At 38.4% G+C, this 17,260-nt stretch overlaps 1 protein-coding gene across 15 annotated transcripts in view; it reads left to right on the forward strand.

Annotated features, from left to right (window-relative positions):
- Nucleotides 1–17,260, forward strand: part of LOC127445609 (leucine-rich repeat-containing protein 7-like) — a 218,175-nt gene that overhangs the window by 147,790 nt on the left and 53,125 nt on the right. For 12 of the 15 annotated variants that reach the window (XM_051705753.1, XM_051705754.1, XM_051705748.1 and 9 more), the window contains 6 exons: nt 239–295; nt 3,060–3,123; nt 11,475–11,549; nt 13,473–13,617; nt 15,344–15,416; nt 16,208–16,225. In XM_051705753.1, coding sequence (XP_051561713.1) covers nt 239–295; nt 3,060–3,123; nt 11,475–11,549; nt 13,473–13,617; nt 15,344–15,416; nt 16,208–16,225 — 432 coding nt within the window. The remainder of the gene's footprint in view (nt 1–238; nt 296–3,059; nt 3,124–11,474; nt 11,550–13,472; nt 13,618–15,343; nt 15,417–16,207; nt 16,226–17,260) is intronic. The other 3 variants (XM_051705750.1, XM_051705763.1, XM_051705752.1) reach the window with 1 other exon arrangement.

A 17,260-nucleotide genomic window follows, 5' to 3' on the forward strand; every position in this document is an offset into this window, starting at 1 on the left:
TAATGAATGGTTATTGCATTTGGATAGGGAAAAGGGGATTCATTATAGTAGCTGTGAGATTGGTCAAGGGCTGTTGCATATCATTTAATTTAAATGCAAGTTATATTTATTTAGTTGCATTTATTTAAGTTTTTAACATATATATATATATATATATATATATATATATATATATATATATATATATATATATATATATATATAGTTTTTTTTAAATGATTTACAACTTGTATTTCAGATTGTCCAAATTACGGATCCTGGAGCTTCGTGAAAATCACCTAAAAACTATGCCAAAGTGAGTAACTTTCTGCTCATTCCTTATGAAAAATGTTTTAGGGAACCCTTTGATTCATACATTAGTAGTTATCTCAGACCATGTATTTTTTCCCACAAAGCATTCCGATTAAATTATATTTGAGCCTATTTACCTAGACTGCTTTTTTCAATACATCTACCATAGCAGTTGAGAAAATATGCCAATATTGCTGTTTAAATATGATTTTACTTCAAATAATTGCATTAGTTTAAAAAAAAAAATAAAACATCTTATAAACAATGAATTCCTGCAAAAACTTACTGAATTGTATTACTGATATTTACATTTATTTGTATTTTATTTCAACATACTGGCTAAAAAACAAAAAACAAATCTTCTATAAAATGTTTTTATATAAAGAGTATGTTATTAGACCAGATTGATTCTCTTTCTAAATAAATAAATGATATGATTATATATATATATATATATATATATATATATATATATATATATATATATATATATATATATATATAAACACACATACATACATATACAGTATGTACACATACATTTTATGCAACCCTGTATAATATAATATATAATTTTTATATAATATTTGTAATTTTTAATGTTCTAAAACATTTTATGCTATTGTTTTTTTTTTTTTTAATTGTAGTATTTTTTGTTAGCACATCCTAACAAAATATTTTGTGTATTTACTTTGTCATATTGTGTCATTTTAATGGTCATTTATTTATTTTTGTGTGTAGATATGAAAATTTAATTATGTAATATTTTAAAGTTATATATATTCTTCCCTGTAGAGCAGGGGTGTCCAAAGTCTGGCCCGTGGGCCATCTGCGGCCCTCCGACTGCTCCGATGCGGCCCGCGAGAGACTTTAGAAATAGAACAGAATTAGGCCCGCTAAGGAGAAATTATATGAAATTCATATTCTGGGCACTGGATGTCGCTATCACATGCCGCCGCTATTCACAGCGCATCGTCTCTGCTAGTGCGTTCTGTGTCGTCACCAGCTTTATCCACAGGCAGAGTTCAACAAGAGTTTGGAATACTTCTTATTTCCAAGGATGAAGCGCCCTGCAGAAAGAATGATGCATTTATTAAAGGATTGACATCAGGTTAGATACTTTACTCATGTTGTTGTTCTTGTAAAAATGTCCCAATACTTCACATCATTCAACTGAGTAGAGGTGCTGTTGTGTGAGCGGCTGTACTGAGTTGATTGAGCGTGCACAGAGATGCGCGAACTGAGCATACCCGTCCAGACATCCAGTCCAATTTAGCACTGGGAAGAATAATTAATTGGTTCGTTCTGATATTTCATTGAAACAAGAAAAATCCTCACTCAGCGACATTTGAGTGAGGACATACTGTAGAAGAGAGCGCTTAAAACACTTGCACATCTGTGCCTGATGCGCACGCTCAGCTCACAATGCACATCTACAAAATAAAATGAAGCGTGATAATTTTGATCAAATTAAAATCGTATTTGTAACGCAAGTAACAACAGAACAGAAGTTATAATTGTATAGCTATAAAGAGTTATTCCTTGAAAAATAAAGACTAATTTGTTGCATCACTTCATAAAGTGATAAAATGTAATCTGATTACAACACTCTGTAACAGATATATATGTTCTTTGCAGTGCCACTGAATGGACGTCAAAAAGATAAAATGTGAATTAATGAGTATAATATTTTGTATAGGACGCATCACTGTTCTATTATAAGAGTTCTTTGTGAGTGAAATACCCTATCCTTTATTTACATGTAGGGCCTACACAAGCATACCATAGAGCACAAATTATGATTAAAACTTGCATAATATTAAGCATACAATATAAAGATTATGCATATTGGCAATCTAGTTGCTTCTAGCCATTTTCTAAATTATTATAGCGATGCGGCCCACGGCACCTTATTTTTTCTGCATTTGGCCCCTGCCTGAAAAGTTTGGACACCCCTGCTGTAGAGGAATGGCATGTAGGTTTTATTTTGTTCATCCCTCGATATGTGAATTAGAAATAAGTTAGTGTAAGGGAGAGAGTTAGTGTAGTGAGCCTTTAATGTCATTTGTCGCTGTGGAGAAGGCCTCTGGACCTCTCTAGAGAGGGACACATATTGCACACGGTGGTTTATGCTTGCTGACTTGTTCAGATGTCCTGGTTCAAGACTATTTTTATCTGCTGGCAATAATATCACCCATACTTCCATCAAAACCAGAGAGCATGGAGGAATGTTCCATACTAGAAGAGAGGTGTTTGCGCAATATTTTCACGAATATTCAAATCAAATAAACTGTGGGAGTAATTCACAAAGAATGAAATAGTTAGTTAGTTTCATCTGTTTGCACGCAACCGATTTACTAAATAAATTGTGCTAATTAGGTACCTTAAAAACAGGAGGATGCAGCAAACCACAATCTGGCATATTTTATAGGGACGGTACAGCATCACTCCACTACTGCTCAAACGCTCATCAGCTTAAAATACTACATGCAAAATTGGTACATCTGTTTAGTGACTTCACCCCTGTGTCTTCACAAAGTAGACATAATATTTGAAACTGTAATCTTCAAAATTTACACCATAAGTTATGGATTTTAACAATCCATAGCTTCCAGTCCATAACATTAAAAATGCAGGTTCATTAATCTTTATCCATGATGTCTTTGCCTTTAGGAAAGTAATGACATGAATATAGAGTTTTGAGTCTTTCTTTTTGTTCTGATACAGCTGATATTAAAGGATTGATTTCCTATTATGTCACGTTGCAGGTCAATTCACAGGCTGTCACAGCTGGAACGGTTAGACTTGGGAAGCAATGAATTCTCTGAACTGGTAAGAAAGACATTTTCGTCAATGGGACAGCTGTTACCTCATTTCCAGCATGGATTTTGGATTTAGTGGGGATTGAGGAGTAGGGGAAGCTATTGCCTCACTAGCCAGAGTCTCTACAGATCCCCTGTGCTGCACTGCGTTGGTTGCATCATTCACTGTTCCATTATTCATGAGTTGGTTTAAACATGCAGTGCTTGCCATGACAGAATGTTCACTGCTGAGCTGCATTTAATTGGCTCACCCAAGCTGGAGTATACAATGGCAGGGAATTTATCATGTATATCCAAACAACTCCCACTCAGTCTATAGCAGTTCTTCTCACTGCTTGATGCTGGTGAAGTTGCAATAATTTATTTGGGTCTTGATCAATGAGCAGGTCCGTGAGCTGGCAAGTTACTGGATCTACAGTAGATGAACTGTGCCAGTTGAACTCCAAATAAGGCATTAATATTAGATTTCTTCCAATAATGATTTTTGAAAGAAGCTGTTGGTTGTTTTGAAACATATTATTGCTAATTTCCTGCTTAGGAAAATTCTTAAAAATGGCTGGAAAAACATACTGATATTCAGAGTTGGGCAAGCTACTCAAAAATGTAGCTAGCTTAGCTACTAATGTAATGATGCTGGCTGCTGGCAATGATGATGATGATGACGAAGTGTAGAGAGAACCCAAGTGCAGTTTATTTACAAACGTGATAACCAGTAACCCTAACTACAAACGTGAAACATAAAACATAAACATGAACTTGACTATAAACATGACTTGACTATAAACAACATTACTATGCATATACACATTCACATTCATTCAATACTTGACAAAAGACAATGGTAAACATGAGGGCCTAAATACATGACATGGCAGAACATATACCAATGAACAAACAAAACTGATAACAAGCTAATTAAACAATAAACCAATGAAAACATGACACATGAACATGGAGGGAAAACATGAAATCACATGACAAGGGAACAGGAACTAAACTTTTCAAAATAAAAGACATGAATCAACAAAATACACATGACATATCCCCCCCACTAAGGGGCGGCTCCCAACGCCCCAACACATAAACAAAACACGTAAAACATGACATAAATTCAAAGTTCTGTAGGGAGCTGGGGGGGGGGGGTTGTCTTGAGGCGTGGGATGTGTGACCAGGGCAAAGTCTGTGGGGGGTGGAGCCGTGAGAGACTCGAGGGGCAGAGCCATGGAACTTGGTGCCCGGTGAGTAGCTGAAAACTCGAAGGGCCAGGGTGGAGCCGATGGCAGGGAGGACCAAGGCGGTGCTGGAGGCTCGGAGGAGCAAGGCAGAGCTGGGGGATCGGAAGAATGAGGTGGAGCCGGTGGGACTGAGGACCAAGGTGGAGCCATAGGGATGGAGGTCCCCAGTGGAGCTGACAGATCAGAGGGACGAGGCGCAGCCAGAGGATCGGAGAGCCAAAGCGGAGCCAGGTGACCGAAAGACCAAGGAGGGACGAGGGACCCCGGCAAAGCCGACAGGCTGAAGGACCGCAGTGGAGCCGAGGGAACGCAGAGCTGAGGCAGTGTCGAGGGCCAAGGCGAATTCCAGGGCTCGGAGGGTCCAGGTGGGGTCGGAGGGCCGAAAGTTCCGCTTACCTGTTCAGGAGAACTAAGGGTGGGTATAAGGGCGGGAATCATCTCCAGGTCCAACTGCTCAGGTGTGGCTGTGACGTGGCATGGTGCAGGCTGAGGCGTTGCTGTGACGTGGCATGGAGCAGGCTGAGGTGTTGCTGTGACGTGGCATGGAGCAGGCTGAGGCGTTGCTGCGACGTGGCATGGTGCAAAAAATGGCGCTAGCTCAGCGACCATGACTAGGAACTCTGGTTTGGCGGCCATGACGTGAAACACTGGCTTGGCGGCCATGACGTGAAACCCTGGCTTGGCAGCCATGACGTGGAACCCTGGCTCGGCGGCAGCCATGACGTGGAACCCTGGCTCGGCGGCGGCCATGACGTGGAACCCTGGCTCGGCATCCGCCTCCCCCACAGTGAACGTGGAACCAATGATCTGTAGGGCGAGGTCGATATATTGAGCCAGGCTGAGGGAACTGCGACCGCCAGGCATCAAGGAGGAGATCGGCTTACTCAGACCAAAGCAAAAAATGTCTTTGAGTGCGACCTCATTAAAATCCACCTGGCTGGCCAGAGCGCAAAAGTCCTCTACGTAATCCTCCAGGAGACGATTCCCCTGACGTAGGCGTATGAGCCGAACTGCTGGGTTCATTATTCAGTCATTATTGTGGTACCAAGTATTCTGTAACGATGGTCGCGAGTTATTTTTATAAATGTGCAATAATTTCCTGAGTAAGAGTAAATGAAAAATTGCTAAGAGCAAATTCACTTTCTTCAATCCAATCTTTCGTGTTGTTGCGCTGGCCGGTACTGTCTTTCTGCTCTTTTCTTATGATGATATCATTCCTCAGTATCATTTGTTAGGCACACTCTCTTTACGCAATATCAAGCGAGGCGGAAGCACTGTCACTCAAGCTTGACATTTTCATGACACCGCGATTACTGTGTACACTTTTCAAACAGAAAGATGGCAGATTCCTTGATTAATTTGTTTGTGTCGGTTTTGCATTGACCATTTTTTAACAGTGAGTATCAGAAAGAGTAAGGAGCGCCCAGCATGCGTTATGTGGGCAATTTCATAATAGTCTCTTTTAATCACAATATAAGACGACATCTCACACAGCAGCACCTGCAGCTCAAGAAAAAGCAGCAAAAATTCTGAAAAAGATGAACAGCATTTCTACAAGTATGTCAAGAAAATAGTAAAGAATTTATGAATTGTTAAAGATAAGCAGAAATTAGTGAGCATTGACTTTCAAAGTGGGATAAGCAAGTAACAACAACCGCTCTACTGTTGTGTGTCATGCAGTTCATTTTTCATAGTTCAATCCTAAGTAAATAGAAATTAAGGATGCACTGATATGGAATTTCTGGTCAGATACCGATAATTCACAGCTCCTTGTGGCCGAAACGATAACCAATATAAAAAAAAAAAAGTTTTAATTTTTAATCCTTTAACCTGGAATTGCTAGCTAATTCATTAAAAGATTCTCATTTGAAAAAGTACTGTATGTGTCATTTAAAGGTTTGGAATTTGGACTTGCTGCTATTTAAGGTTTGGCGGATGTGGAATGAACCAGAAATGTGCCTATATTACAGATGTATGCTGATTTGAATGACAAATAAATGACATTACACTTGCATAAATTATATGGTGCCCATTTTTATAAGTGTTTACAGTAATACTGATGACTCACTCACAGAGAGAGAATAATTAACTTCTAACATCTGTAATAGTACAATAAACAAAAAATGAAGCGATAAACAGCATGTAAAGAACATTAAACAACAAAAAACACAATACAAACCCTAATCTCTGTATACATGGTGTAATATTTTGTGTGCAGTGGTGGTTTGTGTGTTATGTATGTACACACATCGTGCTTATGACCGTCTCATTTACAGATGCTTGTTACAGCACTCATCTGTGTCAGTTCCACTATATAACTAGTGAAATGTGATCACAACAATCATTATGGGAATAGGTAACATTATACAGATCAAATAGTCAAGAGTCATAACGTTAGAAAAGTCTCAATTCGTAAAATATAACAAGCACATTCGTTTCACTCACAAACAAGTGCTTTTAGCCATCTCGAGTTACTCTGTGTGAATGATTTCAAGATCTATGCACCATGTTAGATTGAGTGTGAGCTTGTTTTAACCGCAACGCTGTGCTGTAAGTAACGATGTGCTATGTCCAACATTCCGTTTACGTTTCATGAAGTAAAAAGAGAAATTGATTGCTCCCAAGTAACAAACAGTACACTGATCAGCCACAACATTAAAACCACTGACAGGTGAAGTTAATAACATTTATTATCTCATTACAATGGCATCTGTCAAGCGGTGGGATATAATTTATTAGGCAGCAAGTGAACTGTCAGTTCTTGAATTTCATGTGTTGGAAGCAGGAAAAATGGGCAAGCATAAGGATCTGAACAACTTTGACTAAGGCCAAATTGTGATGGCTAGAATACTAGGTCAGAGCATCTCCAAAACGGCAGGTCTTGTGGGGTGTCCCCGTATGCAGTGGTTAGTACCTACCAAAAGTGGTCCAAGGAAGGACAACCGGTGAGCTGGCGACAGGGTCATGGGCGCCCAAGGCTCATTGATTTTGCGTGGGGAGCGAAGGCTAGCCCGTCTGGTCTGATCCCACAGAAGAGCGCTGTAGCACAAATTGCTGAAAAAATTAATGCTGGCCATGATAGAAAGGTGTCAGAACACACAGTGCATTGCAGCTTGCTGCGTATGGGGCTGCATAGCCACAGACCGGTCAGAGTGCCCATGCTGACCCCTGTCCACCGCCAAAAGCGCCTACAATGGGCACGTGAGCATCAGAACTGGACCATGGAGCAATGGAAGAAGGTGAACTGGTCTGATAAATCACGTTTTCTTTTAGATCATGTGGACAGCCGAGTGCGTCGTTTACCTGGGGAAGAGATGGCAGCAGGATGCACTATGGGAAGAAGGCAGATCAGCAGAGACAGTGTGATGCTCTGGGCAATGTTCTGCTGGGAAACCTTGGGTCCTGGCATTCATGTGGATGTTACTTTGACATGTACCACCTACTTAAAGATTGTTGCAGACCACGTACACCCCTTCATGGCAACAGTATTCCTTGATGGCAGTAGCCTCTTTCAGCTGGATAATGCGCCCTGCCACACTGCAAAAATTGTTCAGGAATGGTTTGAGGAACATGACAAAGAGTTCAAGGTGTTGACTTGGCCTCCAAATTCCCCAGATCTCAATCCGATTGGGCATCTATGGGATTTGCTGGACCAACAAGTCCGATCCATGAAGGAACCACCTCGCAACTTACAGGACTTAAAGGTTCTGCTGCTAATGTCTTGGTGCCAGATACCACAGGACATCTTCAGAGGGCTTGTGGAGTCCATGCCTTGACAGGTCAGAGCTGTTTTGGCGGCACGAGGGGGACCTACACGATATTAGGCAGGTGGTTTTAATGTTGCGGGTGATCGGTGTACATGTTTTTGTCACGTTTTCGTTTATTTCCTCATGAAACATAAACAGAATATGGGAAATGGCATGTCGTTACTTTTTAATAGTTTACTTTTAAATTTTTCCAGGTTTATAATACCTGGAAAAATCTATCTAATAATATTTGCGATTTAAATGTTGCTTGCAATAAATTTCATTTAGTCAGGGTACATGGTTATGCTGCATTCCATTCAAGTTGGATGTGGGATATTCCTACTTGATATCTCCGACCATAAATGCATTCCATTCCCCGATATTCGGAACTGCAGCGCTCCTGTTAGCTTAGCAGGGGTTTGACTCTCATTAGAGATGTCTCCTGGCAACCCAACTGATAAACAATGCTGCTAGCATTTGTGCTTCAGGTGTACGATTATCAAAAGAGATTATAATGTTTTATACACCTGTTTCTGCAGGTGTTTGTTAAACAATATTTAATATCATGTAATGTGGAAACAAACTCATTTATCGATATTACTTAATATAGTGAATGTTTATCACTTACTTTGTATATCTCCCTGAGTGTTGACATGTTTGTGTGACATCATGCCCCTGCATCTCGGTGAAATCAGAGTTGAGAATTTCTGCATGAGCCTACAAATTGTAATTCTGACTTCAAGATGCATTCCATTGCACTTTTCCTAGTAGGAAGATGTAAAATCCGACTTTCCGAGTTGAATGGAACACAGCACTTCTTTTCAAAACTTGATCCGACACTGAATGCTCAAGCAGCCTTATTTACACTTAGAAAACTCCTGATGTTGCTATAACAATGCAAAAAGCACCAATTTATTTGAAGTGAAATTCAGTCCTCCTTTCCTGTTTAATAAATGAAGCAATCACACAGTCATGCAGAACATCTCGTGGTTTTTAAATCCATAAGGATCTCTTTCTCAGTGGCATTAGCGGCAGTGATGACGATCTTGCGCTCTTCACTTTCAAATTACGTACATCACTTAAAGCGTGATTGCGTCACTCAAGGCCAACTAGAAGGCCTCGACTGGGACATATCCTAAAGATCACACCCACCAAGAACAAATAAATCAATCTTATTGGCTGATGAATCTGACAATATGACTTTTGATGCCTATTCACTTATACTGTTGAGGGATTCTGTGGAAATTCTGAAGGCCTGAGGGCGTGGAGCTCAAACTCACGCGCTGCTTCGGCTAATGAGCTCGGCTTCGGGCATGAGATTTGTGAAACAGTTGTCACACTTTGCTTGTAAGCATCGAGGAATAAATTCTGACTGGATAAACTTTTCATTTTTCTCTCTTTGTTTGTAGATTAATTAAGAGTGTAAAGCAATTAAAAATACATAGGTTAAAAGGTGATTGAGAATGAAAGGATGAAAAATATGTATTTATTTGGCATGTTAGGCCAGCAGAGAAGGCTTTGCTGGACCTGAGAATTCGCCACAGCATCTATGCTTCCAAAGGGAACAGATGGTTTGGGATTGCAGTAAGCATGCTTTATTGCTCAAAGCCCTCAAGTAATAAGAGATCACCCATCAACACTTTCTGGTTCCACTGTCTGGACTTTCAATCTGAGTGTCCCACTTCAGTATGGCTTTTCAAATAACTTTTGACCTTTCCTGTTGGCAGCCCCAACTGCTCTTTTAGTTTGATCTCACCTCCCAATCAGGCGACATCTTGAGTAGCACTTTTGATTACTGGCATACATCAGCCCCTTAAAATGGCCTTTTTAAACTGCTCCTTTTGCTGAAAGCCTTTCGTCAACACGTAGAGACCCCATGAAATCAAAATTGGAGTTTTGAGGCTTTTAGTCCATGTACTACTGTATGTTAGCTTCAAAGCTATCTACATGCTAGTGTATTTCTAAAAGTGGACAGAATTAACATTTAGCTGATAATGGACATTTTAAATTTACAGTCTTTCTATTCTGGGAAAACAGACCAAAAATACTGATTTATGTCAAATAAAATGTTCTCTTGAAAGGGAATGTCCCTCCCCCTTATGCCACCTGCAACTGACTAGAAAGTAGGTTCATAGCTGTGATGTAAATAAAGGCTGTTGGCTATATGAAAAGGAAATGCGTCAGCACAAGACAGACAACTGTGCACGTGAAGCGATTTCATGGAGTCTTTAATATCCTGAATGTAAGGAAAAATAAATCTTTAGAAAGAAAAACAACAGCACAATATCAAACAATAATCTTCATCCACTTTGGCAGCATTTTTGATGCATTGCATCATGTTAGGTAATCATGGCTTAGCAGTTGCACAGCCCGAAAACAATCATTAGTTTCATTTATTATAGCTCTGTTGGTGTCATATTCTTTTAGGCTGATATTTCTCTCTAACAGCACACATTCTCACACAGTGTGTGTTGAGAGACGGGCACTGATGGCACGAGGCATTTGTCAGGGTATGTGAACCTCACTGTGATGTTGGCAGATGTTGGCTAATGGTGTAGTGCTCTGAGCTGCTAATAGTTTCTTAATAGATGTCATCATGAAGGCACAGATGCTGGGGCTTAAAGGGAGGGAGAAGCATAGAGCAGCCATTAACCACTGACATATAACTCTGCTATACATTTGCAGTATTTGGGTCTTATTAAACTCAGCTACTTTTAAAATGCTTTGCTTTTAGAAGAATGCTCATTGGTTGCATTGCCTTATTATGTTTTTACTGAATTAAAGCTGCTCAAAGGGTGTGCAGTGAAGTGGTTTGTTTGAGACTAAGTGAGGTGTTTTCTGGAATGAAAATAAATCTCTAATATTTTCTTTTTGACATGATGATCTTTATTTTTTTATTTGATTTTGCTATTTAAATCTTGGGGAATGTAGACAAGCAAATAAGGCAAGGATTTGATGGACGCTTTTCAGTACATACATTTATAACAACATTTATTTGCTAACTTGATTTAGGCCCCAGAGGCTTCTATTATTTATTCATTTCAGCCTAAAAAGATTACTGATTATATTGAAAAAAGAGTATGCAAAATACTTAGAACAAGAGAATTTGCTCCACTCCACCAGCCATCTGAGTTTCCATTTTTGGAGGCTTTTGATTATTTTGAATACGAAAGACATTGTCAATTCACAGAGCAACCAGTTTACTGCCTAGGGAACTCCGAAATATTGCATGACTCATGAAAGGAAACATTTTGAGTGTATAAAAAATCCAATATAACTGCAACCATGATGATTAAATTAACATTTATATATTGGTTTTCTATTATGATTTAAAACTGTATTTACTCCTTTGTTGATTATGAAAATCTTTAATGTTACAGCCAGAAGTGCTGGAGCAGATCCATAGTTTAAAAGAGCTGTGGCTGGACAACAATTCATTACAAACCATACCAGGGGTAAGTACAGGATACATCCACTCTCAAATTTCAAAAGTATAGGCCTATTAGATTTCCAGATTATCTATTACATGTATTGCTGAGCAAGTTGTTTACAAAATTACTTAATATCAGCATGCTATAGAGGTCATATATATAGGCTAATACCAGTTTAAAGTAAATACAGTATGTATACACCGATCAGCAATATATATATATATATATATATATATATATATATATATATATATATATATATATATATATATATATATATATTTACATATAATATACATTTTGGAGTTAACAAGATTTTACAGATTTTCTTTTTATGTCCCACATAAAGTTATTACATTGTGTGATGCTGAAATATAATAATGTATATACTGTCAGAAAAAGTATTTGGACACTTAAAGGGGTCATGCCATACTCTTTATATATATATATATATATACAATTTTATTATCTTCCCTGAGGTCAACTGATAATGTTAGTCATGTTTTTTTGCACCAAAACATAATTTAGTAATATACACATAACGCATATCCAACACATCGCATCCGAATATATTAAGCTGTACTTTAAGCACAGCAGCACCATTAACTATCAAACAGTCTTAACATATGAAATATTCATGGATGAAACTGTTTACTCATGGTTTTGCAATCAGGTCCAATAGTGCTTTTAACTGCCCCATTCTTCATTAACAGTTCCTTTGCAAAGCTTGAATCATATTATGACTGGTCCACAAGCAATCTACGCTGATATGAGCCAAAAAAACAAAAAACAAAAAAACACACTTGCATAGTCCAAAGCAGGATGAACAAGATGCGCACACACATACTGTACAATATCATCATGCACTAAGGCGCACATTGCCGGAAACGCATCAAAACTGTCAAAAACATCCATCTAGAGCATGTTTACATACACCAACAAGTAAAAGTACGGCAGATGGGCATGAGAACGTGTCCAGGACGTGTTGTGCTCAAAACAACAAGATGCAGCAGCTGAATGAAACAGAGTGGTCTCCTTTTTAGAGTTGTAACTTGCAACTGCGTCTTTTAAAAGCAGCTTGAGATACATGACAATGGTCAAAGACATCTGTCTAGTGCATGTTTATACAGGTCCAAAAAAATAATTCAAAATAATCCAGATGGGTCCCCTTTGGTTTTTAGGAATAATTAATAGGCCACAACAGGCCTGTCCCACCTGCTCTCTATCTGTTTCTGAACTGAGCCCTAGTGGGCGGGGCCAAGGATGCGATGACATAAAGTATTGTAAGTATGAATTAATGGGCCCCCTGTGATGTAGGGAAGGTGCAGAAGAAGAGAACGAGGCATTTTTGCAGCTTAGTTTCAATAAATGCTTTTATTGCATTGGGGATTAAGTTTTGAGTTCTGAAATTTACAGTATGTTTTATAATAGAATGATCTCTTATATGTCAAAATATCAGGGAAAATGTGATTCCTCATGACATGACCCCTTTAAAATACACTTAAAAATGTATGCTTGTTTTCACATCAAACAACAAAATAGCAAACCAAGTGGCATTGATTTTAAAGAAATATAACACAAACATACTTTTAAGTAAAACCTTCCTTCTTGCTATAGGGTTCAAATGTAAAACAATGGAACCTGTCCATAGTTACTACGAAGAACTACACCTGTTGTTACTCTGGTAGGACACTTGTACTACAGTACATCCAGTAAAAATATAAGTCTGAACCAGTTGGTTGAAAGTAATTGCAAAAGATGGCAGAGAAAATTGAAGTTAGTTCTGAGAAAAGCTCTATGATCATTTGTTTGGAGATGCTACTTAGTTTGATATTTTGTTTTTAATGTGGCTTATGTGTCCAAAATGTCCAAATACATATTGGGTCCACTGTATAAAGGGCATAACATAGCATTTGCTTCAATCATATCTGTTGTCGTCTACTGTAGTCTGTTGGTAAATTGAGGCAGCTGCGATATCTAGACTTGGCCAAGAACAGGATTGAAAGTCTAGATGCAGATATCTCTGGCTGTGAGTCTTTAGAGGACCTGCTCCTCTCCTCCAACATGCTACAACAGTTGCCTGATTCAATAGGTAAAGTTTGTCTGATTGTTTTGCCTTATATTTGGGTTATATTTTGGATTTATTCATTGGAATATGTAAGATAACCTGAGTATGGTGCATCTTTACTAGACTTGCCATGATATAATAATTTTCACACTGGTCGGTGTTCACGTTCAAACTGACTAACACCGGTATTACCGCTGGTTGGACTCTAAGTGGTACTATGGGGTGATTTTCGATAAGCAATAGTCTACACAATAACGCAAGGCAGCTTGATTTCAAACTTTTAACTTTATTTTTTATTTATTTTAACTAAAAATTCTAATGAGACTGAAAAAAATTAAGAACAATTAAAATGTGTGTTGTTCAACTTTTTGAAAGATGGCTTTTCAACTATGGTGAAGGGCAGCATCTCTTTGGCAAGAAACCTACTTCATCCATTAATTCTCTCCATCATGGGCTACCAGTCGGGTATTTTGTTGTCTGGGCAAATACATCACTTATTGTGGGTTGTTGTGGGTTTAGTGTTGGTGTTTTAATACCTTTCATCCCAGGACCCAGTTTAGCTGCTTTGGAAGGGTAATGACTTTGAATGTGTGTGAATAAATTTGTTTTGTTCCCTCCTAGGGCTAGGCAATAAGCAAAAAATATGTTCACGATATTTTTATAATTTTTTTTTTTTTAAATCCCAATATCCAATTATATCATCAACCCCCTGGCTGAGGGATCGGTGAATATTCTTGCTTTAGTGATTTTACATTGAAAATTAAATTAATTTATCTAAAAAATGTAAAACTTAAACCAAAGACATTTCTTAATTCAAATTGCACATCAAACGAAACAAAAAGCAATTAAAATAACGAAGTGGTCCAAAAAAAATAAATCATATATAACCACCTTTCCATTTACCGTCACGCAAGAATCCGTCTGACAACAGGCGGAAAATTACTAATACAAATTAAGATCTAAAAAATATGAATGTAAACATAATAATTATAATGATGATAATAATCACTGAAATATAAATCATGGTACGAGGTGAATGTGTTTTAGTTTTATTTTATGATTTAATCACAGATGTATAGGCTATATATAAAGTGACCCTGCTCTGTGGAAATAAAGTGAACTGAACTCAGAACACCTCCTGAGTTGAGATGGTCTGAGGTCATTTGCAGCATTCTCATAGACGATACTATTCTTGCAAAAAAAATTCAGAAGACTGAAACAAAGAAAGAGTGAGAACCCTTTAAATACGCGTGTTCCACGAGACTGCACAACTCCGAACAAACAGCACGTCAAACATGCGCATAGATGGCTTTTCTGTCATCTGTTCTTAAAAATATAATATAGTGTGTTTTTCAAGTGCGTGTCTGTGTGTCTAACAGCATTTCTTGTGTCATTCCAAATCCGAGACATCTTACAGTTACCCACCATTCACATTATATTCGCTACCAGCAATTAAACGTCTTCTGTTAGTGCGCGTACTTTGCTGCCTGTGTAATTTGATACGTTAGTAAAGAACATCTGGCTTTCAATGCGTTATTTAAGTTCATTTATCATGGGCTGCAAACTCTTCATTAGACAACTATTCTTTATTTAAGGCTATAGTATTCTTTATGCTATGGAATTGATATTGGAAGTTCCATTCATAATGTTTCCCTCTTTTACCCGGCATAAAATTTACAAGGGTCTTGTCCCTTGTACCAACTAAAACCCTGGTAACCCTAATTTTTACAATGTTAAACCATCTTTACAGGAAAGTTGAAAAAGATGACGACATTGAAAGTTGATGACAACCAGCTCACCTCACTGCCTAACACCATTGGAAGGTTAGTAGCTCACATACAACTCATCAAGTTGTATAAAGCTAAAATGAAAAAGGCAGACAATATACCTTACACACTTCTTAGATCAAAATCCCTGAACATCCCTCTAATGCACTGTGTTTGCCACATTTATAGAATATTGGTATAGTTTTTGCCATATCATACACCTCTGATGCTCAGGCTAGTCAGCTCAGTCTTTAATGTAGTGACCCTTTGTAATTATTAAACAAATTTGTATGATGACATTCTATGACACTGAACTGTAGCTTGTAGTCTTTGTATTGGATTTCTTGCTGAATTCCCATCTGGGGCTCAACAATAAAAATTCTGCAGCTCCGCTGCTGTCATTTCTGGCAGTTTTTCACACCCTAGCATGATAAAATGCTGACTGTGAACTTCACTGTGACTTTCAGCAATGTTAACAGTCTTTGTGTCTGTATTAACTGTAATTAAGGGAAATCTTTTGTGCAGTACTGATAGGAAAATAGGAAGAGCTGGGATTAAAATTTGCAATTGATTTGGAAACCTAATACAGATACAAAACCACCTATAATTTATTGCTTGTTAGCATATTAGATGTGGAATGTAGGGACTAGGTGTACATACACCATTCTCAACGGAATGTGTTATTTCAGAGGTCACATTCACTTCAGACTGCCTTTTTCATTTGTCATAGCTGTCACCACTACCTCATTCCTGTGATACAATTATCCATGCATCTCTCTTCTTGGTTTGTCATTGCTCGGTTCTGTGTGTTGTGTTAATCAAACATGCATCTTAAATGGGCACTTCAGTGCACGTGGCAAAATCGGGTAAGTAGACCAGCGAGTGTTTGTATTCCCCACACATCTGCCACAGCATGTTTATTTAGACAAGGGCATACCTTACATCCATATCTTGCTTAAAGAGACACCTACACATGAAAGGCCAGCTGGACCGCTGTGCTAGTACAAATGTTCTACTAATGACCTTATTTAGCATAACAAATATACATTGGGCCCTTCAAAATGAAGCCAAATTAAAAAAAAAAATTTGAAAAAGGGAAAAAATATGCATTATGATTGAATGTAAGGTTAAAAAAAAATCTATTGTTTAAATTTGACTCAATAAACATTGTGGCATATTCCAGACCATTGTAAATGTTTTAAAACTAACTAAAGATTTAGGGGGTCTGGGCAGCTCAGCAAGTAAAGACGCTGACTACCACCCCTGGAGTTGTGAGTTCAAATCCATGGCGTGCTGAGTGATTCCAGCCAGGTCTCCTAAGCAACCAAATTGGCTCGGTTGCTAGGGAGGATAGAGTCACATGGGGTAAACTCCTCGTGGTTGCTATAATGTGGTTCTCGCTCTTGGTGGGGCACGTGGTGAGTTGTGCGTGGATGCCACGAAGAATAGCGTGAAGCCTCCACACCACCCCTACGTCTCAGCAGTAACACGCTCAACAAGCCACGTGATAAGATGCGTGGATTTATGGTCTCAGACGCGGAGGCAACTGAGATTCATCCTCCACCACCCGGATTGAGGTGAGTCACTACGCCACCACGAGGAATTAGAGCGCATTGGGAATTGGGCATTCCAAATTGGGGAGGAAAAAAAAAACTAAAGATTTGCTTGAAAAGCCCAGTATTTTGTAGGCAAAGAGAATTTTTAGAAATACCAAAACTGTATTGCAATGCAGTTTAATTATTAAATTCATCATGTATCCCTTTAAAATGTCCTATGTTAAAGGGACAGTTCACCCAACAATGAAAATTCTCTCATCATTTACTCACCCTCATGCCATCCCAGATGTGTATGGCTTTCTTTCTTCTGCTGAACATAAACGAAGATTTATAGAAGAATATTTC

This window comes from Myxocyprinus asiaticus, chromosome 9 (genome assembly GCF_019703515.2).
Source record: "Myxocyprinus asiaticus isolate MX2 ecotype Aquarium Trade chromosome 9, UBuf_Myxa_2, whole genome shotgun sequence".
NCBI lineage: Eukaryota > Metazoa > Chordata > Actinopteri > Cypriniformes > Catostomidae > Myxocyprinus > Myxocyprinus asiaticus.